Source organism: Periplaneta americana, chromosome 14 (genome assembly GCF_040183065.1).
Source record: "Periplaneta americana isolate PAMFEO1 chromosome 14, P.americana_PAMFEO1_priV1, whole genome shotgun sequence".
In the NCBI taxonomy this organism is placed as follows: Eukaryota; Metazoa; Arthropoda; class Insecta; order Blattodea; family Blattidae; genus Periplaneta; species Periplaneta americana.
In genome coordinates, this window is record NC_091130.1 from 51,622,623 (window position 1) to 51,649,905 (window position 27,283).

A 27,283-nucleotide genomic window follows, 5' to 3' on the forward strand; every position below is an offset into this window, starting at 1 on the left:
TTAAGTTTATAACACCATGAATAAATATCTGGTCAGGACTTAAACCATGGATTGTAAGACGTGATAAGAGAGGTATACATCTAAACTTATTGAAAGAGCTACAATGAGAGGACTTGAAAAGTTATACAAATTATTATAAAATATTATTTACTTACAAATGGCTTTTAACTAACCCGCAGGTTCATAGCCGCCCTACATAACCCTGCCATCGGTCCCTATCCTGTGAAAGATTAATCCAGTCTCTATCATCATATCCCACTTTCCTCAAATCCATTTTAATATTATCCTCCCATCTACGTCTCGGCCTCCCCAAAGATCTTTTTCCCTCCGGCCTCCCAACTAACACTCTATATGCATTTCCGGATTCGCCCTAATAATATTAATATTATATTATAAAAATTATTTATTTACATTTCATTTGCTTCATACTCCGATATCAGAATTTTTGTGGTAGCAACAATCTAGTTATATTTGCGTTCCGCCATATTTGTTTCAAGGTATAGAAATCTTTTATCAAAGATAACAAGCTGCACTTACATTTAATAAAAGATCTTTTATCAAAGGAACTTTTACAAAAGAAAACCCATTACACTGTCATATATTGTATAATATATATTTTATAAAAAGATCTTTGCAAAAAACTTTGATAGTGTAATAGCAGCCCGGAAAAACTTCATCACAGACACCGGCCGTGAAAGCATACTTTCTAAAATACAATCTCTCTAGATAAAAAGTAGTGAAGGAGAAAATCCCTGCTAGAAAGTTTAAAAATACAAAGTCGGATGAAAATTTCAAAAAGTACCATAGGGACAGTTTTTAAATCTGTGTTCGAGAGCAGTGGAAAATATTTTAATTTTGTACTGTGTCCCGTATGCTTATGCCACACGCCAAGCACAAGCAGGAAAGGAGTAGAATGCAATCAACTGGTTGGATGACGTCACCGCACTAAGGAGTGCGGTGGGCTAAGCTGGTCTGTGTAACCCAGCATGATGGGCTACGAAGCAGCCGCGCCAAGCAGTGTTGGTCTTGGGTGGGCTGGGCTGCTTAAGCATTAGGACTGACAGTGCTGCACGGAGGGCCAGTCTGCAGGACTCTGCAATATTGCTATGTCTCTGTGGCACAATCGGTAAATATTGTAGATTGTTTCTGTCAGAGGTCGAAAATTCAAACTTAGGGTCGAATTCTTAGTCGTCCCTTATAAAATGAGGAAAGATTTAAGTAATGAACATTTCCTTAGCACCTATTTTAGATTGTATTGCAGAGACACTACTCTTTCATATACACTGAGCATTCCTTTGACATGGAAAGAAATATGGCAACATGGCTAGACATAGGCGCTTTCGTTCATTTAATTGTTTTTCAGCACATTCAAATTATTAAATCGGCATTATTATTGTACATAAATACAAAAGTAAATATTAGAGAGCGAGAAATTATACAAAATGCCGAGAAAGCATTTTACAGAATAAGAAAGAAGTGAGCTACGAGAACTAGTTATGAAATATCCTAAAGATATCGTTGAAAGTAAAAAAATCTGATAATTGTTCTCTCCAAAAGAAGAAATTGACATGGGACAAAATTTCAGTTCAATTTAATGCAAACTCCGGAAATATTCCCGTAAGTAAATCATTTTATCATTTATTTTTCAGTTATTTTTATGGTAAACAAAGTGGAAGTGGTATAATTACGGAACTTTTAACAGCTTATTCCTTGGGTAGAATACAAACGAAAATGCAAATAACACTTCATCGGGGCCTGAATACTTTTCGAAAAAAGTACCACTTAAACCTACCTGAAATGATGCTGTAGCACAAAATCTCAGTATTTTGAGCAGTGGTGAAATCAGTAAGCCTCATGGTTGTATTGTGAATTTCAATGAGAGATACCAGAATATCCACAACAGTGTTTTTGTTGAAACAGTATTTCCTCTTAAATTGTTGGTCATTGTACATCTCTAAAGGGTTTTCCACATCTCTGACATATATTTTGTTTTGACGAAATACATTTTCATTTTCATTATAGAACTCAATAAATTCATCAAAATCAAAATCATAATCAGCTGATTACAATTCACATAAGGAAACACTTCAATAAGCTGACAAGCTATCTTATTTGAATAAGTGTTCACTTCAGTTGAATTTATGAACTGAAAATGATTATAAGCAACTGCTTATGGGTTTCCTTATAATAAGTGTTGACTATGAATTAGGCCCTTAACTTAAGGTATGTAACTTTAAACTAGTGTTGTAACATAGTTTATAATGTACGTAATAATGACAATAACTGTTTAGAAGGTTGAAGAAGGAATGTAGTAGAGAAATACATATCCTTTACTCTGAACAAGTCACAGTGTGTTTATCAATTAACTAGTTGTGCATACTAGTATTCTTTTTAATAGAAAATAGCCTTCACAAAACGGATAAATGAGAAAAGAAAAAAATTTCCCTTTTCGTCTTCCTTACAGGGAAAAGTAGGCAGTATTCAGAAATTACTGTACAGTACAGTACAACAGTACAGTATGTACATATACTGTAACAAAGAAAAAGAAATTACTCTTTCAACTACTCTGTCAGTTGACAAACAAGTTACAGGAATTGTTCACTGAAAGAAGTGGCAACAAAGTAAGGCAAGCTTGTAAATGAAGGGAAGATAAATAGATGTTTGTAGTTAGCAGGGGCGATTTCTCAGGGCATGCTATGCTTGCTGCGCAAGCTCAATATTTTCGTAAAATGTGTATTTCTCAAAATGGCGTTACGTACATTAAAATTTATTTTGATTTTTGGAATACTCTATAGGCGTAATACCATCCGCAGGTGGCACACCGCAAGTATCGCAACGTTTGCTCATTTCTTGGAGCTACAGGGAAGGCGTAGAAATAGCGAGAATATGATGCGCGCGCAAGTGCCTTCCTCCTTGGTCCATCCTAGGCGCACATGCTTCTGTTATATGTTGTTTGAAGCTCTGGTCCGAGAGCTACACCAACGACTATTTAACGTTACACAGAGCAGTACTGACAGCGGGAATGTGCTGTGATTTCCGAGTGCAATATAATTGTATGAGCGGAATGCATGTGTTAGCTGCTACATGTATTATTAATTTTTAAACATTAATTTGAAGTATTGCAATGAGTTCGGAATTGTGTGTTATTGAAACGCCATTATTAAATCCATTTTCCCGAAGGACTATTCAAGAGAAGACAGACATTATAGAGAATATGTGCGCTCATTCAGTGCAGCTCAATACAACAATGTGCATTGGTTGGCAGGGTTGAAAAAACTAAATAAACTGTTTTGTTGGCCATGTTTGTTATATTATATCGAACTTCTACATCTGATAAGCGAATATGATCCATGACTCACAATGATTTCATAATTATAAAATAAATTATTTATGTGGGTGTGATTATTTTTATTAATTATGAATTATTATATCCTCCCATCTTCCCCTATGAATAAAAGAGCAAGCCTAACTTTCGTGACTAGCATTTGCTCCTGGTAGTTAGGGACTTCACTTTCTTACTTTCTCTTGTAATTAATTTAATTATTTAATTAATAATTTCTAAATATTAAGCAATTAAAACAATTTTAAATTTTAGATTAATTCAAGGAACAAATTTCAACAAACATCAGAAAGTCTCTTCTATTTCTCTGACGTGGTCACTATCAAAAGATACTACTAGTATTCTGAATATTATAAATGACTCATCCATTCAAATAGTTAAGTAATTTTCAAGTATGCATTAATGAAAACATTGAGTAGTACCAGATTCAATTAGACTATTGAATAAAAATTTCTCATTGGTGCCTTACTTCAATGAAACGTTCTTCATATGAAGAAAATCATGAAGAATGATTCAATGTGAGATTTATTACATTTAAATATTCTATTAATTTTTTTAACCCGAAATTACCTGCTGTTGCTGCTGTTGTTGTTGTTGCTGCTGTTGTTGTTGTTGTTGTTGCTGGAATGCAATATGTTGTTGCTGTTGCCGCTGCTGTTGCTGTTGTTGTTGTAGTGTTTGTAACTGCTGGAGTTGTTGTAACTGCATCTGGAGTTGTTGCTGATGAATTTTCTGTTGAAGATGTTGCTTTAGTTTCTGTTGATGTTTGGATGCTGCAGCTGCTGATGTGACAGCTGTTGCAGTTGATGGGTCGATAACGATACCGTTGGCTAATGTAGCTGATGGCGCTATCAATGTCTGCTGCTGTTGTTGCTGTTGTTTGAGACGCTGAGAGTTTTCTTTGCTATTGCGGATTTGTTGTAACTGAAGTTGTGATCTGAAGTAACAACAAAACAATTGATTTATAAAATTATTCTCAAAGCTATCTACCTAATGAAATGTTGATAAGACATTAGATTACCGAGAAAACAACTGAAAGATCAAAGCATTGATATTGGTCCTGAAGTTTATTTATTGACTCAAGATAAGTACTGAAGCATATGCGGCAGGTGAAATTGGTTTCTTCACTGGCATTCATATTTTCTCAATTTTTTTTTATCAGGGGATTATTAGCATAATAATAGTAATGCATGACTTACTGTTCCTTCTGACATCATATTACGTGAAATATGTGAACACAGAAGTCTACTCGGTACCTTATGCTTTACCCTTCTTCTTTCTCTATTTTTTTAATGCTTTTTTCTTATTTTACACTCTTGACTTTCACAGATATAAATACTGCTTCTGAAAACTAAATAATATATATTTTTTTATTTGGTTACTTAACGACGCTGTATCAACTACGATATTATTTAGCGTCGATGGGATTGGTGATAGCAAGATGGTATTTGGCGAGATGAGACCGAGGATCTGCCACAGATTACCTGACATTGGCCGTATGATTGGGAAAAGCCTCACAAAAAAACTCAACCAGTAATCAGCCCAAGTGGAAATCGAACCCACACCCGAGCCCAACTCCGAATCGGTAGGCAAGTGTCTCAGCTGACTGAGCTACACTGGTGGCAATAATATTTTTCTGGGCATAAAATTCTGTCAGTAGTATACCTGTTGCCAGAGAAGATTATTATTTATTTTGTTAGCATTGAAATTATATATTTTAACTTTATTTGGAGCAGACCGCAATTTTCAAGCTTATTTGGCTATTACTGTATTCAGTTTCACTTCTAAATATTATACAGGCTGACGCACGAGATGATCCACCATTTTATTTATGAATATTTTGAATATTACAAACAAAATTTCAAACAAACGTAAACTACAATGAAAAGTGCAATATGAAAAATTGTACTAACGCAACACATGCTCAATATGTCACCATTTTGATTGTTAACTTCATTTAAGCGAACTGTTATGTTACCAATAACCCTACAGCACATGTCTTCCTCAATTTCACTGCAAGCTTAGACAATAAACCGTCGAAGGTCCAGTAGATATTGAGAATGTCTCGGAAAAATCTTTTCCTTTAGTAAAACCCCAAAGAAAAAAATCGCATGGGTTCAGATCTGGACTATTTGGGGGCCAACTTTGCCCACCATTGAAACGATTTGGAAATCAGTGTGAAATCACCCGCATGTTGAAAATTTTGTGTATGAAATTCAACACAATGTTCTTACTTGAGTAGCTCACGTTGCAGCTCCTCGATTTTACGTTGCTGATCACGAATGATATCCTCACTGACAAGGGTCTGCTGTTGCTGGGGTGATGGCGGTGGGGGGGAAGCTTGCTGCTCACATGGCGAGCCCATGGCGAGAGCACTGCCTTCTGTAGTGTCCATTTCCACATCCCCACCCCCAACCGAGTCGGGAGACATGTTCTGAGATAAAGGAGACAGTTGCTGATGCTGGTGCTGCGAACTGGGCGAGAAATTAGGCAGACTCACTTCATCGTCACCTGCAGGACCTTCCAAAACTAAGGACATCTGTTGAGTGGGCGGAGAAACGGGAGTCTCCATTGACAAACCTGAAAAGAAATGTACCAGTACAGTACATTATTAGCTTCTATTGTACCTCGCTGTAAAGTAACATTTTCAGATTGTTTATACTAGGGCTGGATAAAAAGTAATGGCAACAGTTCGATATTTCTAACATGGCTTTATTCACAGGGGTACAACATTTACGTACCTTCTATATAGTCGCCCCTCTTATTTATTACCTTTTGCCAAATGTTTGGAAGGTGTTGTCCTCCATCAGGGCATCCATCTTTGTTGATGTTCCGTATTGACCGCCCTATAGCACGGATAAGTTTATCTCTGGTATTGTACAGGGTCCCTCGCAGTGGTTCTTTCACTTTGGTGAAAAGATCGTAATCACATGGACTCATATCGGGTAAGTACGGTGGATGTTCCAGAATCTCCCATTGCCAGCGGCGCAAGAGGTCCTTGACAGCAGCAGTGGTGTGACTCCTTGCATTATCATGAAGAATGATGGGATTCTCTGTACCACCAAGTGTCGTCGTTTTCTCCTGAGGGCTGGAAGAAGGTGGTGCTGCAGGAACTTGCAGTAGTAGTCCGCGTTTGCTGTCTGCCTTGGAGTTAAGCGTGGTGCAGTATTACCCCATCAATGTCATACGCCACAATGAACATCACCTTCACAGCATTTTGTGTAGGGCGCACTTTCTTCTGATGAGAAGAACCTAGATGCTTCCATTCATTTGATTGACGTTTCAAGTTTGGTGGTTCATATGAGCAAGCCCAGGTTTCATCCATAGCGACGAATCATCCAAGAAAGTCGTCATCTTTCCTTTGGTACCGGTCCAACAAGGCCTGTGCGACTGAATTGCGGTGCCATGTTAAACCTCGGAAATTTCATGGGATATCCAACGTCCTGTAATTTTGCGGTAACCCAGAATGTCTTGCAGAATGTGGAGCACAGTTTTGTGACATACTCTGACTTCTGCTGCTAACTCACGCACAGTCCATCGGCGATCAGCATCCAACAGGGAAGCAAGGAGTTGGACTGTGCTGTCCTCCACGCGGGATTGTCCTGTACGGAGGTTGTCCTGAATGGCATCCCTGCCTTCCCGGAACGCTTTAACCCATCGTGCCACTGTGCGATATGGCAACACTGCATCGGCACATGCTTCACACAGTCCCTGAAAACATTCTTGTGCACTACGATCTCGTGTCACTTCAATTTTGATCCAGGAATGTTGCTCTAGTTTTGTAAACGCGGTCTTAGGGTGCTCGCACTATCCCTATGAAAGTCAACGTTCTACACACTGCAGTAGATTGACAGAGTACTATCGCCGCTGGCTGCACTAACTCATCTAACAGTCCTTGTTCATGTCCACATAGCTGGCAGCTCTCGAACGCACCATCGTCACGTGACAGCAGTGTTGCCATAACTTTTTATCCAACCTATGTATAATAATAATAACAACAACAACAATAATAATAATAATAATAATAATAATAATAATAATAATAATAATAATAATAATAATAATAATAATAATAATAAGCGAATAGCAGAACCATAATACGTGCGCCTCGTGCACCTCAGTTAATGTTTCTTGCAATGCTTCGGCAATGTTTGCCAACTACAAAATGGATATCCGGTAAAGTTTCAGGTACCACCATACACTGTTTTTTTTTTTCCTGGAAATTTAATTTAGAGGCATAATAAGAGACAGAAGGTAAAGAAGGCGCAGTTTCGCTCCACTAAAATGAACACAAGAGGGTAATGGAATAAAAATAAAAGATAAACAATTCCTTGTTCTTAAATTCTTGTACATTTATTAATAATTTATTTCGAAACAGCTAAGAGAGTCAAGTAAAAACTGCCTGTAACAATTTTATCCACCTTTTACTGTGTATACCTTACAAATGGGTTTTACAGAACCCAGAGGTTCGTTGCCGCCCTCACAGATGCCTACCATCAGCCCCTAACCTGAGCAAGATTAGTCCAGTCCCTACCATCATAACTCACTTCCCTCAAATCCATTTTAATATTATCCCTCCATCTACGTCTCGGCCTCCCCAAAGGTCTTTTTCCCCTTAGGTCTTCCAAATAACATTTGATATGCATTTCTGGATTCACCCATATGTGCTACGGTACATGCCCTGGCCATCTTAAACGTCTGGATTTAACATTCCTAATTATGTTAGGTGAAGAATATAATGCATGCAGTTCTGCATTGTATAACTTTCGCCATTCTCCTGTAATTTCATCCCTCTTAACCCCAAATATTTTCCTAAACACCTTGTTCTCGAACACCCAAAAATCTCTGTTCCTCTCCCAACGTCAGAATCCAAGTTTCACAACCATACAGATCACCCGATAATATAACGGTTTTATAAATTCTAGCTTTCAGTTTTTTAAAATCTACAGTCATTATTCTACTCTTTTATAATTTTTGTACTGTATATACTATTTCATAACCTTATTTTCACTTTGTGTTGTTTGTAAACAATATGGTATAGTAGTTCTTGTGACAAGTATGTGTTTTGCTTTCCTAGAAATAAAATAAAGAAAATAAGACATTACATACATGCAATTAACTATCCATATGTTCCTTAAAATAATTTGATCACAATAGTCTCCTCCTTACAATGATATCTGGTACCATCGACAAAGGAAGAGATATACAGATCAACTCTAGACTTGTTTTTTATTTGGAACAGACCCTTATGGAAGCAACCTTTGAGAGATGATTATGATTATGATGATGATGATGATGATGATTATCATTACTCCACTTCCATTAATATATCGTCTCATAAACATTACCAATAGCTGTTACCTGGAATGAACAAATGAACATAATTGGTTCCTTGGCTTCATAAAATACCTACTTTGCATAACGAAAATTCAGTACCTCCGACAGTAGAACATAATGGCTTTCAGAATTTAATTTTGACTTGCGAGAAGTCATTGGTAAATTTTGCCTGAATCCCTCTTATTCAGAGTCAGTCTTCTTTTCCTGCTATAAATCTACGATCCTTTCCTTCTGAAGGATGTCATGCTAAAGATTTGTACAGTCTTAAAATCTTTGTCCAGAATAGAACCTGCGAACCTTGGCTCAAACAGCAAGCAAGGGAATTGCTAAACTATCAACAATAATATTCAATGACTGAAATCAATATCTGCACTTTCCCGAGACATAATATACTTTTAGATAAACATGTGAAGAAGAACTCCCATGACGGAAGTTGGCATGAAGCCAGTTTTCAATCTAAGGCAATTGATAATGGAAAAACATCGATGCCTTAATAGGGATTCGAATCCACGAGGAAACTTTAAAGTTGAGTACAAATGGCTAGAACATCACGATGTACTGTATTTACCTGATAGAGACTCTTCATTAATAACTGGGCCAGGGGTGTCCATAAGAATGTGACCCATCTGGGTCACTGGAATGGTTGTTGCTGCCGTCGTGGTGGTAGTACTGCTAGTACTGCTCATGACGGATGTGCTTGCGGTGGACACCGCCTGGCTGTCTTGTTGCTGTTGCGTTGCACCAGTGGATGCAGTTAAGGCGTCACTGAATGGCTTCAGGCGTTCTATTAGCTGGGGTTTTGATCCAGAGACTGGAAGATTTCTTTTCTTGAGCTCTGCTTTTAGGTCGCTTACTACATTGAAGAAAAATATAAATATAAAATTATAATACTCGTCTTGAATGTAAGTACAATTTGGCTGTTAAAATAAGAAATGCTTAATTTAAAAATACACTTCATTGTTTATAAAATTCGACATGCCTTACTCCACTTCTCAATATAACTGTCAACTGTGGCAATTGTCGTAATGAGACATAAACCATATTAATAAAAGAACTTCGCTGCTAGTGACTCGTGCCAATTCTTAATCCTCTATTTTGTTTCATATGTTTGTGTCTAACTTCTGACAGGCAAGTCTGGGCTGTAGGGAGAATTGATCCACTAGTCTCTAGTTAAATGAATCAAGTAACTGCTGTGTTTACAGTCAGGAGGAGGGGGAGGAGAGGAGAGGGGAGGGTAGAGAGAGAGAGAGAGAGAGAGAGAGAGAGAGAGAGAGAGAATTACTAGAAATATTATAAATCTTGGGAGTAATTTTTAAACAGCAGTTTGGTACTAATCAAACAACGAAAATTTTGAAAACTAATAGCTCCAAAAACTTTATGCAGGTAAATCTTTTCTTCTTTTAGATCGAAGAGTGCAATTTTCAGACATTAAGCACACTATACAGTGTGTCCGAGAGTCCCTATACCCCTTTGTTATACAGAGAGTACAGTGTTACATTTGGCTTTATAGTGTTATTTCAGTTGTGATATTGGTATTCCTCTTTTGAAAGTCATCGAGAGCACTGAGCAGTTCAGCTGTGACATAGAGCATTGAGTTGCAGCCTGCCTGCTTTGTTGGCCCCATTTCAAAATGCCTCATCTCATACAAGAGTGTTATTTTTCGATGAATGCGGTTTTCTGGTCTAAGAAAAATCCTCTTTTATGTGCAAGAGTTGGAAAAGAACCCGTTTCATACCATGATATGGGCCAGAATTACATTATGAGACCTGTTCAGACGGTATTTTTTTTTTTTAAGAGAACGTGAATGAACATTCTTATTTGCACATTCAGCTGCAAGAGAAGAGAATCATGGATCATGTGCAGTTATACAGTGAAACCTGTTCAAATCGGAAACTGAATAATCTGGAATCCTGTCTATTTCGGATCCTGGCGAAATTCGTATGTGTTATATGTAATTTGTCCTGAATAAAACGGAAACTGACCAACGCGGAAACGGAAGCTGATACTGTTCAAAACGGAAATAATATTTTGGAATACTATTTTAATGTAAACTATATTTTGAAACAGTGTGTAATTTCAAGAAATGTACGAAATATGTAGGTCACTAAGATAAAAACAAGTTTTCTTTGCAAAATTTTAGAGGGTGCGAGGGTGTATTGGTCTGGCAGTCATAAATTTTATTACTCTGTTGACTAGGCAGGCGAGTCCCTTCAAAGATTCTCAATGCTTCACAACGGTATACTGTCCTAGCTGAGCAGAATACAAGTGTAGTGATTTCGTGATAGAAAAAAAAAAGTTGCGTAAAAATGTGGCACTATTAAGTGATGAAGTAAAAGTTGTCGACTTAAAGGAACATGGGAAATAATGCTGAAGTTCAGTTGTGACCATCTTATAAGTGAGTGAAAAATAAAGACCGTTTCATGAGTGAGTGGCTTGTGGTCAATAATGGTGACACAAAAAGGAAACAGAAAACAGCTGGTTATGTGGAAATAAATGAACTGTTGTGAGAGTGAGTTCTTTATGCCCTTTCAAAGAACGTGCCAATTTCTAGACCTATTCTGCAAAACAAACCCTTGAACTAGCAAAAAGAATAGATAAGCCAGAATTCAAGGCTTCTAATGGATGGCTCCTAGATCAATTAAATAATATGCAGTGATATACAGTACACTATTATAGTATAGTGTTAGGTATTAAATTTTAGTCTGATTTAATAGTGTTCAGAATCGGTGCGTGAATTCCTTGATGAACAACTTCCAGGCTGCTGGATTAGGCGTGGATGAGCAACATCTCCAGTCTCATTGAAATGGCCCTCATGAAGTCCAGACCTTACCACAAGAGACAATTCATTGTGGGGAATAATCATGTCCCATGTCTCTCAACGTCGGTACACGACAAATGAAGAATTGTGCGAAACATAACTCCTGAGTTGTCCCGCAACATGTCAAGGAGGAGCCGACATGGAGACATGCTAGTGCACATATAGATCCAATGGATACATAATTTGTTCATGTAAGTATTTTCAGTTTATACATACTAAATGAAGTGATCAATAATATAGGGGACTTTTCGGACAGTCTGTACAATTACATCAAAATAGAGCTTAAGAATGTGGAGGAATAAAATTGACAAAACATATCAATTTTTAAAGATGGAAAGTGTACGTAATTCCGTAAAAGAATATTTTCAGTGGATATTTGGTAGGATGAGACAGTCTCCTCCTACACTTATACCTAATTAAATCTACCTTAAATCTAAGAATAATACAAATACTCAGAACATATTACCAACGAACAATTCCTAATCCAGGAAATATTCTGTTGCAGAGTCGGAAATCGAACTTGAGGCCTACTGTTAGTAGCCAACATTGGTAACTACTAAACCAAGAGATTGGACTGACTGTCACACTGCATTGCATGTTGAATGGCTGATCGACACACTGTCAAGACCATTTTCTGTTTTTTATTCTTTATACACCAAAGGACAGAAATCCATTCAAGGCTTCCCTCTTCCATCTCTTGCCATTAGCTATATGCCATGTGTATCGCAGACATGAATATAATCAATTTCCTTGCATCTTTACATAGGCCACAAGCATGCAAGAGCAGACACACATGCGTGGACTCATATGCATAAGCTCTGCACGCAGTAAGCAATATATTTCAATAATAGCATATACTTTAAAATAGAAATGCGTTTCAACAATTTTTATGGTGGCAGATTAAAGTGCCAACTGAGGAGGAGTGTTAAACCATACTGTACGGAAGTCTAGTAAGAAATTGCACAGGTGTACATGTTACTGGCTGAGAGTCAAGTCCGAAATACTCACTACCACACACCACTCTAATTTCTTAGCCAGTCAACCAAATACACTTATAAAGAACATTTGTAATACGAACGTTTCAGACTCAAATGTAAAAATCTCTATTTCCCTCCCAGTATTTTCCAAGCAAATGTGTACCGGTATGTAATTTTAGATTGTGCTCTTATAGAAATAATGTACATTCACATTTGTTCCATCAGCCAATCTGCTTTGGGTATTTGAAATTCGTTCAGGATAAATTCCAGTTAAAAAATGTACGAATACTCTAACGAAAAAGCAACAAAATCCGCTTTATATGGGTTCCTAAACATACAGATGGATGTCTTACAGATTATGAAAAGGCTAAATCGCAGTAGCCGACGGTGGGTTTGAAAGTTGAGGAGGCCAAGACATGACTGATGAGAATATAAAAATATAAGGCCTGTGACGTACCTCATTACCAAGCGCAGAATTTATAGGTTTTCCAATTTATGTTTTAGAATTTTAAATCTTATCTTTAGGAATTTTACGGGGGAAAAATAAAAATGAACAACATAGGCCCACTGTTAATATATTACAACAGCCTGATAAAGATTGCCTCTATTTAGGATGTTTTAAATCCTGTCCTACGAATTAGTCCTTTTAGGTCATATTGAATTTAAGAATGTTACTCTTTGCTACATAAAACGAATAAGAAAAGCAATATTTCGAAAGTAACGAGATAGCAACAAAATTGATTCGAACATAAGAATCCGGGGCTTGCTCATTACTATTACATAGTCTAATTTTACAGCAAATTAACTCGACGATCCTCTTTCTTTGCAAACCGGTCAATTAGGTCACAACATACTGAACAACTGCTACTAGAAGAAGCTAGAGACAAATCTGCATTTGTTTCTAAACTCTCGATATACTTAAAATACTGTATGAAGAAATATATCTCGTAACAGAAAAGAAAAAATAACAGAAACACCTGCAAACAAGGGAAAAATCTAATAACATAAAAGAAAACTTTTATGCAGGGAGAGAAAACTAACAACACGTGACTTAAATTTCTAAAACCAAGAAGAAAGAAAGAGAGAGAGCATCCCAATAAAGCCAGAACAGTTGTCAGCGCTGGGTAGGACGTTTCTAAATTCGGCTCCCCTCGTGTGTTCTATTCAAGTTTAAACACTCTGTTAACCAGCTATCTTATTGGTTGAACTGCTGTTGTCATGGTTACCGGGGAGTAGAGTGATTTAGCCGACTCCTCTCTCCCGCTCTCGCATAGACACATGTGTTTTAGTTACAGAGAATTTTTTAGTGGTGACAGCTCTTATCACTTGTGATGAGAGAGCAGACTGCAGTTCCATAGGTCCACAGAAGGCAATTCCGAGAAACAGTTGCCAGCTGTCACATCTAAGCAACTAATCTGAAATGGGACTTATGTCGAAAATTATTTGATGAAAACTTAATTTTTACGTGAATATCTATACTAATAATAAATCTGTAGCCGAAATTTTTCTGGTAATTTTCGATTTTCCAAAAATAATTGGTCCTAACATATATAATTAACCACCCTGAAACCGAAAATAGCTTTTTTGAAATTTTTGTTTGTATGTCTGTCTGTATGTTTGTTAACTTTTCACGCGACAATGGCTGAACCGATTTCGATGAAAATTGGAATATAAATTAAGTTCGTTGTAACTTATATGGCATTCAAAATACGTTATTTAAAAGGGGGTTATAAGGGGGCCTGAATTAAATAAATCGAAATATCTCGCTTATTATTGATTTTTGTGAAATATGTTACATAACAAAAGTTTCTTCAAAAATTATTTCTGATAAGTTTTATTCTCTGAAAAATTTTGATAGGACTGATATTTAATGAGATAAATGATTTTAAAATTAAAATAACTGCCATCTAAGGCGGTGTATTGAAATAAAAAACAAATGACATCGTCTATAAGGGGCCTTGGACACAACAATCGAAAGCTATGAAACATAGCCTACAGACAATGTTTCTGTGCTTGTATGAAGTAATATCAGAAGCTAAATTAACCGATTTGTATAATTAATTATTATTTCATCATTGGAAAGTTTAGTTTCTCTGGATGGACATAATGCTATAATGTTATTACAGTAACTTGTGAGTGAATTGAGGACAGGTAAGATTAAAATAGCTTCTTATGCACAGAAAACTTGATAGGTTATTCTGTATATTCATTTCCTGTATTTCTTATAATAATGTTTATGAACATATTCATTTTTATCTCAGAGAATTAACGAACAACGAGAGTGTATTGATTTAGTATGCAGTAATAGTACGTTAGCTTAGCAATCCATTATTTTATAATTCAAATTTTAACTATGCTCAATTGAATTGTGTTAAAATACATAAAATACATATGCAATAAATGCAATGCAAAAAAATTGGGTAATGAGCCAAGCAGATTATGTTGCGCTGTTGTAAAAGTTGTTCCTCCTGAGATTCAAGAGCTCCCACAACAAATTAAAAACTTTCTAATTCGAGTACATCCATTATCAACACACTTTTTCATAATATAATATAATATAATATAATATAATATAATATAATATAATATAATATAATATAATATAATATAATATAAACATAATAATAAATCTGTAGCCAAAATTTTTCTGTTAATTTTCGCTTTTCCAAAAATAATTAGTAATAACAATTAAGAAACATGTTAAAGGAATTGTCATTGCGCCAAATGAGTGGTCTCTGGATCAAAATGATCGCATTTTAATATTTTAAATACAATTTAAATTAAGTAACATATTAAACGATTTATCCTTCTATCAAACACGAATGTTCCCTGGATCAAATGTCCTATTTTAATTATGTAATTACTTTATATTTATTTCTAACGGGTGCAACGGAGCGCACAGGTACGGCTAGTGTGAAATAAAATTTAAAATATATGCTCAGGTGACCTTGTCCGAAACTTAAAATACAATAATTACGACTGTCTATTACAGTGCAAATGAAATATTTATCTATCTAAGAATCCTAGCCCTAGTGATGTCATTCGCCCTTTTGCACACTTTAATACGGAATATTTCTTATTCAATAGCTTCTTGTTAACAAAATATAACCTGAACCAGACAGTGAGCTGTTCCCATTTAGTTCGCACAATGGGCGCATAGAGACTGGAAAACTTACGATTTTAAGAAGACACTCTGTCATGCTCACCTCACCTATAATCAATCTAAAAGTTGTCGCATATGTAAGCCAACCCTTATTGAAATTTTTTACGCAAACAACAATTGTTACACCTGTAATTAATCTAAAAGCTGTCCCATATGTAGGCCAACATTTATTGAAATTTTTTACGCAAACAACAATTGTTACACCTGTAATTAATCTAAAAGTTGTCGCATATGTAAACCAACCTTTATTGAATTTTTTTTACGCAAACAACAATTGTTACACCTGTAATTAATCTAAAAGCTGTCGCATATATAGGCCAATCTTTATCGAAATTTTTTACGCAAACAACAATTGTTATACCTGTAATCAATCTAAAAGCTGTCTCATATGTAGGCCAATCTTTATAGAAATTTTTTTACGCAAACAACAATTTGTTACACCTGTAATCAATCTAAAAGCTGTCGCATATGTAGGCCAATCTTTATAGAAATTTTTTACGCAAACAACAATTGCTATACCTGTAATCAATCTAAAAGCTGTCGCATATGTAGGCCAATCTTTACAGAAATTTTTTACGCAAACAACAATTGCTATACCTGTAATCAATCTAAAAGCTGTCGCATATGTAAGCCAATCTTTATCGAAATTTTTTAAGCAAACAATAATTGTTAATTGCTTATTATACCATTATATCAACATCACTCTAAACCAATTTAATGATTATGACACTCACCCTTCATGTCCTCCAGCTTGGTGAGGGTGCGCAAGGGTTGTTGCTGCTGGGGCTGTGTTTGTGGCTGCTCCTGCTGTGGTGTGCCAGGAGTCTGCGGAGTGGGAGGGTGTGGTGTTGCGGGGGAAGGAACTGGTACTCCTGCCCCAGAGTTTGAGCTGGGAGCTGATACAGTAATTGGTGATGTGACACTCGTTGCAGTGCTAGTAACTGTATGGGTTTGGGCAGCAGGAGGTGACGCCACAGCAATCAGGCCTGACAGAGAGGTTGCTGCTGCTGCTGCATTGCCACTGCTTACAGTGTCTGAACTTACTGAGAGAGGCTTCTGAGCCGCTGGTAAGATTATCTGTGGATACTGAACAAAAGGATTTATATATTTAGTTTGCGAGCCAACAATGGAATGCCAAAATTTACAGTTTATATTAATAAAAAATATAAAATTATTCTCTGTTAAATTCTCTTCAGGGTTAAGATTTGCTGGAAAGTAACTGTATGAGAGAGTGACAGTGTATGCTCACCAGTAACAGTGAGGTACGAGAAAGTTGATTGTGCCATGATTTAGAATGTCCAAAAGTCAAATATAAAGTAAAAAGAGGTCAGAAAAAGAAAAAGGAAGACAGAAAAGGGAAAAGAAAGGAGAGAAGACTGAGAAAATGGAGGAAGTACAAGCAGAAGCAGAAGAGGAGAACAAGAAAGAGGAACTGAAAGCAGAAACAGAGGAGAGAAGGACAAGAAAGAGGAAGTGGAAGCAGAAAGAAGAAGGGGACGAGAAAGAGCAAGTAGAATTAGATGATAAAGAGGAAATGAAGGCAGAAACAGAAGGAGAGAACGAGAAAAGGGAGTGGAAGCAGAAATAGAGGACGAGAAAGATAAAGTGGAAGCAGAAACAGAGAAAAAGAGAATGGCAAAGAGGAAATGGAAGCAGAAACAGAGGAAGAGGATAACGAGGAAATGAAGTTTGAAGCAGAAATAGAGGACGAAAAGATGAAGTGGACGGAGAAACAGAGGAAAAGGAGAATGAGAAAGAAGAAATGGAAGCAGAAACAAAGGAAGAGGAGGACGAGAAAAGAAAGTGGAAGCAGAAATAGAGGCCGAGAAAGATGAAGTGGAAGCAGAAATAGAGGACGAGAAAATGAAGTGGACGTAGAAACAGAGGAAAAGGAGAATGAGAAAGAAGAAATGGAAGCAGAAACAGAGGAAGAGGAAGACGAGAAAAGAAAGTGGAAGCAGAAACAGAGGACGAGAAAGATGAAGTGGAAGCAGAAACAGAGGAAAAGAGAATGACAAAGAGAAAATGTCGCACAAACATAAGAAAAGGACGAGAAAAGGGAATGAAAGCAGAAATAGAGGACGAGAAATATGAAGTGGAAGTAGAAACAGATGAAAAGATATGGACAAAGAGAAAATGGAAGTAGAAAGACAGGAAGAGAAGGACGAGTAAAATGAAGTGCAAGCAGAAAAAACAGAAGAGAGCGAGAAAAATAAGTGAAAGATGTAGGAAAAGCGAAGGAGGACTACAGAAAAGAGGAAATGGAAGCAGACAAAAAGAAGAAGGAGGAAGTTGAAGCAGATGATAGGGAATGGAAGGAGGAGGGTGGTAAAAAGGAAAATGTGGGAACAGGTACATAATAAAGAGAAATAAAAAAAGGAAAAAGGAAATAGTGTAACCAGAAGAAGAGAAAGAGGAGGACAAGATCAGAGGAAAAGGAAAATAAATAGGAGAAAGTACAAAGCGTTCGCCTACGGGTGAGGCCAGGAAAGCGGCATGTGCTGATACGCCGCTTTGTGCGCGCAGTTGTTGAGACACGTCGACAATCAAGGTCGACAAGTTATCAGTTGTGAGCCAGCTGTTGCAGTACTTAATACGTATAGTGCAGTTTCTTGACACAGTTGCTTAAATATTCAGCGTGTGTGTAAAATTTGTTAACAATGCAAAACGCAAAATTCACGCTTGAACAGAGAGTTTTTATGTATGATGCATATGTGAAAACAGAGTCATGTAGAGAAGTGCGTAGGCAATTTGAAGTGTGAAATATTCGGGTGCTCCAATTCAGGGTAGAGAAACTGTTAGACGTCTTGTTAACAAATTAAGGACAACAGGGTCGATAAATACTACAATTCCTAAGCGAAAACAAAGAGTATTGACGGGAGAAAAAATTGATGAAATCAGTGCATAATTTACACGCTCTCCTAATAAATCTCTAAGACGTGTTTCACAGGAAGTTAGTGTTTCAAAAACATCAGTCTTTACTGCTGCTAACATTTTAAAATTAAAACCCTGCAGAGTACCGGTATAGCATAGAAAGCAGAAGCTTACGAATAGACGATTCCCGCAAGTGACACCGCAGGCAGGCCGCTTTCCTGGCCCCAACAGTAGGCGAAAGCTCTGTAGAAGCAAATCACAGAAGTGGAAGCAGATCCAGTTGAGACAAATGAAGATAAGGGAACAAGAAATATGAAAAATAAAAACAGAAGAAAAAGGCCAGAAATAGGAAGTCAAAACAGGCAGCAGAGGAGGAGGAGGAGGAGGAGAAGGAGGAACATATTTTAACAGGTATAAACCGACGACTGTCACTGTAAAAAATTATAGACTTGATGGAATTACTGCCATAGAAACATTATAAAATTCACTTCCTATCTCTTTGTCAATGATAGATATGCATTAAAATGAAATAGATTATTAGTATACACTACGTACTAGATTTAAAGTATGTTCTACCTTATGTTGCCACTCAAGTTGCCACTGAAGGAACAGTTGCTGCTGTTGGAGTAACAGCTCATACGATGTCTCTACAGGCGAGGCTGCACTCATAGCGGTGCTCTTGTGAGCATTTGGCGGACCCTTGTACTCATGGAATTTGATTGTCCTCGTCTTTGGTTGCGACTTTGACTTGGATTTCTTCCTATTCTTGTCTTTCCCAGGTGCATCAGTGCGGTGTGAAGATACTGTGGAGATGGGAGATGGTTGGGGTGCAGGCCTCGGTGTGATCGTGAGAGCTGGAGAAGGTGTGGGAGGTGCCGGAGGCGAGGAAACAGAAACAGAACTCAGTGGACTGAGGCTAGACGTCGTAGATCCCAAGCTCATCGGGCTCGGAGTGGGAGCCAGCGGCAAGATGGTGGGCAGTGACGTAGTAACCGGGGAGACTGTAGGCAGCTGGGTATTGCCACCCATCACGTTGTTGCATAGATCTGCAAACGTCACAGTCGCAGTTGGTTGCTGCTGGTCTGAGCTAGAGGAGGCCGATGCGGCAACAGCCTGTTGAAATGCAGCTGGAGACGCTGATGTGACAACTACAGCTCCTCCCGTCGTCGGTATCGTCAGTGCGACTGTTACAATTCCTGCAGAGGCTGCTGCTGCTTCTAGGACGTCTGACTGAGGTCTTACTTCTGGTATTGATGTTGCAGGTTGCGTCTGTAATGGTGACTGAGCACCTTCAGAACTTTGAGAGTCTTCTTCGAATGTGATATACCGGTTTGGGTGCTGGGGTTTTGTCAATTGGCCCTCACATGTTGCCTTGAATGGTATCACACCCTCTGTTCAACAGGAGAAAAATTGCTATGAGTAACAGTTTTGTTTAGAATAGAAGTAAGCTATGACATTCTATATATAATTTAAAACACATTACCTTTCACTGCTCGTTCGATTGGCTCTTCTGTGTGTAAGATATTTTTCTTTATCAGTTCAAGTGGACCAGGTCGATGTGAGAGCTGGTCGTTTAAAGAATCTGCCAAACGAGCCTTTTTCAGCATCCGTTGTCTTTCTGCTAATGAAGGATCTACATGTCCCATGTCGGCTGTAATCAAAACAATGTACATCCTGTTAGTATGTGAGCTTTCAATACGTCATACAATTATAAAGTTGTTTGTAAATTCCTTAATTCTAGAGAGATTACACATCTTACGACTGCCAAATGATTTTGTTTAAGAGAGAAAGCACCAATAGGGTTAAATACATCAAAATGATGCGCCACTGTTCTGTTGAAAAATTTCAATTTTTATCATTTTTCAATATTGTCCCACCAAAAAAATAATTCGGTGTATGAGATATTTTGTACAAGTTTAATTTCATTATTTGAATTTTAGATGACCTAAATATTAATTCTACATGACGATCAGGTAATTTAGTTTTTTACAATCTAGAAGATCAGATTTCTGAAAAACTAAGCAAGATGATGCAATAAAATTTTTACCACAAATTTTGAACATTGTATTTTATGGAAGTGTGCATTATTTTTATATCACTTTAAAAATACAGGCAGTATAATTTTTCATTCCAAACTACAAATTATGACAAAAACAAATATACAATTCCAATTATTCAACCACATGATAAGCCATGAAATTAGAAAAAAATATTTATTCATTCATACCCTCATTTATTTGTAAGATATGCATTTAATTTTTTATGCACCAAATTTACACAGCAAAAAATCTGAAAATTTCAGCATCGTCTAATCTTAATTAGAAATTAGTGATTAAAATGTAATCGAAATCAAATAAAAAATTTGGAAGTTTTAAAATTCAGTAGACAATAACCTTTATTTCAATGAATAAATGAAAGACTGAAATTAATAATAAACATAAAATATTATACTTAATGCAGAAGACTTCATATTACTACATTTGATTTTAGCTGAAAACAGTCATATTGTCATATGGGAGATTGCTGATTAGGCTACACAAACTCCGTGCAACTCACATGGACTTTATTGTGCTCTCTCCAAATTTTAAGGTGGGAGGGAATAGCAAGGAGCTCTCTCATTGGAGGCAGAATTTTTAGTTATTGATTATCCAGCAGAAGCATAATTAAGACTTTTTAATCTGCGACTATATTAAGTTTGTAGTTCTGAGACAATTCTTTCAGGAGCCGTAAATCTAGGACATGGACATTTCAATTTCATTTCCCTTCCTACGAAAGCCATTTTTGGGATTTTTATTGCCTTCAGACAAATTTAAACCTATTGATCTCGGAATTATGGGCAGGTATGATAACCACTGAACCACAGAGAACGATAAATCCATACAAAAGGACGATGAAAATGAACTTGTAAGATGTGTTCTAAAATATTCAATTGTTGAAATTACAGCGAGAACAATATACCATATATTATTTTTCATTGTTAAGAATTTAGCAATGTCTGAAAATTCCAATTCTCTAAAGCAGTACTTTTACGTTGTTCATCAATCATCGTTGTTTCGATTTTGTAAAATATAATATTGTTGAAAGCAGAGACTAGCCTATATTTAAATTTTGGAAGAGATTTCTAGGGACATTTTGGATTTTATTAATATTTACTCTGATTATTTTAAATTACTATAATACTTACGAAGTAACATGTACATATATTTTTTACATCGAAATTCAACATTTCAGCGAAAAAAAAAAATGCATAAACCATACCCAATTCTTACCTTCTAGGATGTGTTGTCTAACAAGTTCTTGTCTGTCAGGACGTTGTTGAATTTTTGCCTTGAGCAGATCGCCCATTTTGGCACGTTCCAGCTTCTGACGCTGTTCGTGGAATGCTGGCGGCGTCTTCAAAGCTATATGGCATACAGAAAGATTTCTTAATCGTCATATGCTATCCATGTGTGCAAAATCTGAATATATCACTCAGTTGTACATTTTTTAAAGAAATATGTCCATTACAAATATACTTTATTTTTTATTTAGTTTAAGAAGTGGCATTAGATCCTTTACGTACTGTAAAACTATACTCTGTCAAGCGAAATACTGTGATATAACCCATAGAACAATTGAGGGGTTTGGGGGAAAAACCAGGCAGTTCCAATTCAGTACTTTTCGAGATAATGAAGAAAAACTTACCGCCAAACAACAAGCATGTACAGAAGAGGCAGGTCCAAAATTCATTAGCCTATAACTGTAAATGTATTTCTTTTAACTACTTGGTTCTTCGACCAAACGACAGAGCGTATTTTTTTTTTCCTCTATGCATAAATAACTCAAAAATGAAAAAAATTGGAGCTGCCTGGTTTTTCCCCCAAACCCCTCAATTAAAAACAGGAATATGTCACTTTACCGTTGTTAAATATTCATCATACCATATTTAACATAGCCTATTTAAAACGATCTTTAAAACATATAATAAAAATAAAATGAAAACACTTCGCTGTGACAATTTTACGGGAGAAAACGTGCGATGCGTTCAAGATAGGATTCCCAGACGTCCCATAAAATACGGGATCGTCCCGTTTTTCACTAATGCGTCCCGTTGTCCAGAGAAAAGTCTTCGGGACAGCTTTCCGTCCCATATTTTAGAGTTCTAAACTGAGAAAAAATGAAAAAGTTACAATGTCTATTCTATATTACAAATTACAAACATCGCACTTCATCATTGCATTGTAGATGGGCTATTATGAAACAATTATTGTGAGTTATTAATTTCTCAAGGCACGTGATGGCAACATCAAACGTTTAGATAAAGCCTGGGTGGTTCTTTTTAAAAGTACACTGAAGGAGAACTCTCAAATTTGAAGAGGGTAGTGGAGTTCATTATGTGTATCCCTGGAACAAATGCGTGTGTCCAAATTTTATTTTCTCGCATGAACGCTCTATGGACTGATGAGAAAAACTGTCTGTAAAACAGGAAAATCAATGCTTGTTGTAAAATCATTCTTCATTGAGGATTATGTTGCTTTCATACATGATTCTTCAAAATAAACAATATTGTTAAGTGAAATTAATTCTTCCGAGAAATATTGCAAGACCAAAGCGGATTGATTTATAAGAATATTGTCACGTGAGTAGTGTATTTTGTAGCTATTTCTGTAATAACTTAGTAAAAACAATTTGAAGCCAACTTACATGAAGAAGCTTAAACTTAACGTAAATCTGCTCCTTAACAATTTTGTTTACTATTTGTTTACTTACCCTTAGTTAGTGAAGTGTTTGTGTAGTAAAATTTACTAAACACACACTATGAAAGATTGATACGAGTATATTTGATGGGTGCGCATACTAAGCTTATTCAGTGAAAACTGATGTGTCCCGTACTTTTTTCCAATATGTCTGGAAACCCTCGTCCAAGAGCCAATTAGAGATCAAGACGTGTATCAAACTTTCATTTTTTATGCAAAAGATTTTTATTTCCCTGAAAAATCCATCGCCTTCGAACAATTCTAAACCCACGAACTTCAGACCCAATGTCAAACATGGTAACCATCGGCACAACGAGAATGGCTCAAATAGTATTTTACTCATTATTATTATTATTATTATTATCATTATTATTATTATTATTATTATTATTATTATTATTATTATTATTATTATTATTATATCATCCTGACGGGATAGACTGAACCACTAGCGTTGCGTCCATCATTCATTCATAGTGATCTGCCCAAGGGCAGGTCTTTCACTGAAAACTCAGCATTCGCCAGTCTTTCCTATTGTCTGCCTTCCTCTTTGTCTCATCGTATGATCCATATAAGTGCATTAATATATTAACTTCAGTTAGACGTAATCTCATTTGCACCACTTGACTGTGCTAAGATCCCATGCATATCCAGGTTCCAAGCATATACTATCTCCCGTCATCTGTCCCTACACTAACTCCTCGCAAGTGACCGGTGAAATCCTAGGAATATGAGAATGGAATTGAAATCGGCCAAAATGATGTCTTACTTACTTACTGGCTTTTAAGGAACCCGGAGGTTCATTGCAGCCCTCACATAAGCCCGCCATTGGTCCCTATCCTGAGCAAGATTAATCCAGTCTCTACCATCATATCCTACCTCCCTCAAATCCATTTTAATATTATCTTCCCATCTACGTCTCGGCCTCCCCAAAGGTCTTTTGCCCTCCGGCCTCCCAGCCAAAATGATGTCTATTATTAGAAAATGGAAGAAACCAGAGAAAATCCTAAATGCAACCTTACCAAGTGACTCGAACCTGGACCGTTTGATAACAAGCTGATATTCCAAGCCAAGCAACTACCACAAGAACCTACATTAACCTTAAATAATAAATATGAAGTATGCTGGTCTAAGACAGCAGCAGGTATTTTCGACGGACCCCAAATTCGTGAGCTTATGCAGGATGAAACCTTCCCTCAATCGATGTTAGAGTTAGAGAAGTCAGCATGGTTAGCATATAAAAATGGTGACAGAAAACTTTCAGGGCAACAAGAAATCTGAAAACTATAAGGAAATTGTGGAGGAAATGTTACAAAACTTTAAAAACCTAGGGTGCAGAATGAGTGTTAAAAGTGCATTTTCTCAACAGCCATATTGATTACTTCTCTGCGGATCTTGGTGCAGTGAGTGAAGAACAAGGTAAACGGTTTCATATAGACATTAAAACAATGGAAACCCACTATCAAGGACATTGGGACGTATCAATGATGGCCGATTACTGTTAGTGTTTGAAAAGAGACACTAGTGGTGAACACATCAGGGTTTCGAAAATAAAGTTTTCTTCTCAGTAAATGTGAACAAAGTTTTGAATTTCACATTTATTGAAACACAGCTCTCATATTTCAACATATTTATTAAAAATTTAAGTCAAAATTAAATACACAGGAATAGTTTTGTCTCAGCTTTATGTCTTTAATAGTGTTCTAATATTTCATTAAAGTGTTAAGTACATTACTACATTTGTTTTGATATTGTTCGAAAATCTAGGCCCGATAGAGTAAAACTGAAACAAGATTTGAATTTAGGGTATTCATATTATATTATATTATTATCAGTTATCAGTATCATCATTGCTATTTCTGTTTTTTTTTTTTTGTATTAGCTCGATGATAGCTTTATAGTGTTTTTTTAACCCTGTTGACCCTCTATAGGGCTTTAATTTAATTTGTATTATTTTCATCAGCATCTGTATTTATTTTTTGTATTTATATGTGCTATCTGGTGGGATGGAAGAGAAGGCCTTATGGCCTTAATCCTGTCAGATTAAATAAATAAATAATAGTGAAAAATATATATGATACAGATGAAAGAATTTAAAAAGCATGAAAAAATTGTTTTTGTAGACCAGTGTAATCTTATATACCGAAACAGAAGAATTTTGGTAATTGCTATTTGAGTTACAATGTAGCGGTACTAATAATAATAATAATAATAATAATAATAATAATAATAATAATAATAATAATAATAATAACGGTAGCATTCTTTTTAGATTACTTATGCGACTCAGTGAATATGCTGGCGTGATTATTTGCTATAACAAATGACTGCTTGTTACAAGCTGCATCTCCAAATGGCGCAATGTTTATAATAAAAGTACAGTAGAACCTCTATTATCCGTGGTAATGAAGGGGGTGGACTGAATGGTTAATCGAAAAAATCGGATAATCCGTACCATAAAATATTTTCATAAGTCCATACTACAGTCTCATAATATTCCTCCGTAGTGTTGTGTTAACATGCTAGATAGTGAATCAGTAGTTCACTAATTTAATTTTGGTTTATAAGGGCCAAGGAAGTTCCTTATGATGGTTGTTTGCGAAAGGATAGGGGTAGTAGAGGGCTCCTGTTGTAGATCTACATACGTTATACACTTTATCATTATTTTTCATTAAATCGTGCACAGTTGTAACGCCAATCACGTATTCTGATGCGAAATGAGCCGCGGTTTTTCTTTTCCCAAACCTCTCAATTATTTGCATTTTTATTTTGATACTCAGCAAAACACTTTTGACACCCGTGGAAGATATTTTGCATAGAAGTTATAAAGTATGGACATTCGAGCAGGAGGACAAGGACTGAATGCTGCACAGATTTGCTATATATTGTGCGGAAGTTCTTAGGACTATTTCTTTGAAAGCAGGTAGTGACTATTTTACAAGTTGGGAAAAACACCTTCAAGTAACATTCTTATTGCTTGCAGTACCGGTAGTACTATGTAAAGGTAAAGGCTTTTAATAAAAAACTCTAGAAAAAATAGGACTATAATATATTGTATAGTACTAAGTTTATTACATGTTTATTTCCGTAGTAAAGAAAAAAAAGAAAGAAAGAGAAAGAAAGAAAGAAAGAAAGAAAGAAAGAAAAGAGCAACAGAAAGACAGTCGGATAATCCGCCGATCGGTTAATAGGGTGACGGATAATCGGGGTTCTACTGTAGTGTCTTTAGGAACACCCGGTGGAGCACTGACGATTGAATGCAAACAGTGCAGATGTAGTAATAAACACAAAGCCACACGTTTATCCGCTGCAGAGGCGAGCTGAGGAAGAATGAATATGGGTCATCTACACGGCGCTGCACTCGCCCACCCTCCATCAAGTTCTGTGCACGAGTGCGGGCGGATAAGATTGTCACTATCATGCACTACACTTGCAGGCCTTGTTCAACTGAAGCGATCACGACAGATTTTCTTGGCCGTCTCCTACAAGGATGATAAGCAGACACTCAACATTCCGCCCATGTGCAGTAGAATACACACGCACACATACATACTCATACGCTCCAATTTCTTTTGACGAAATACTCTGCAAAAACTGCATAATTTTGTTATTTCTCCAAACTAGATTGCTCAACGTTTGTCCCACTATACAGGGTGTAACGAAAAATGTGAGCAAAACTTCAGGTATGGATTCCTCACATCTCTAGAAGAAAAAATGTTCATATCAACATGGGTCCGGAAATGCTTGGTTTCTGAGTAGGCCTCGTAAGTTATCATAGTGCATTACAGTATATTTGTTTGCGGTGTAGGAGAGGGAAGGTATTGTCTCTGAATCCATACTAAACGTTTACACATTGCAGGTTTCCCTTGATGAGGCATTCGCAAAACGCGGGGCCACTGCAGAATTATTACAGGACAACGGACAACCATCCACTCGTGTACACGAAAGATAAATTCCTTCCATTACCTACTCCGGGAACCGAACCACGGACCGCTTGGATGTGCAGTTGGTACGCTATTTCTGAGCCACAGAGACGGA

The 27,283-nt window shown here is 36.6% G+C and overlaps 1 protein-coding gene across 6 annotated transcripts in view; it reads right to left on the reverse strand.

Annotated features, from left to right (window-relative positions):
- Positions 1–27,283, reverse strand: part of LOC138713276 (myocardin-related transcription factor A-like) — a 646,210-nt gene that overhangs the window by 16,148 nt on the left and 602,779 nt on the right. For all 6 annotated transcript variants that reach the window (XM_069845245.1, XM_069845243.1, XM_069845244.1 and 3 more), the window contains 7 exons: positions 21,779–21,910; positions 19,993–20,160; positions 19,086–19,900; positions 16,370–16,721; positions 9,246–9,530; positions 5,575–5,920; positions 3,911–4,277 (listed from right to left, as the gene is read on the reverse strand). In XM_069845245.1, the coding sequence (XP_069701346.1) occupies positions 3,911–4,277; positions 5,575–5,920; positions 9,246–9,530; positions 16,370–16,721; positions 19,086–19,900; positions 19,993–20,160; positions 21,779–21,910 (2,465 nt within the window). The remainder of the gene's footprint in view (positions 1–3,910; positions 4,278–5,574; positions 5,921–9,245; positions 9,531–16,369; positions 16,722–19,085; positions 19,901–19,992; positions 20,161–21,778; positions 21,911–27,283) is intronic.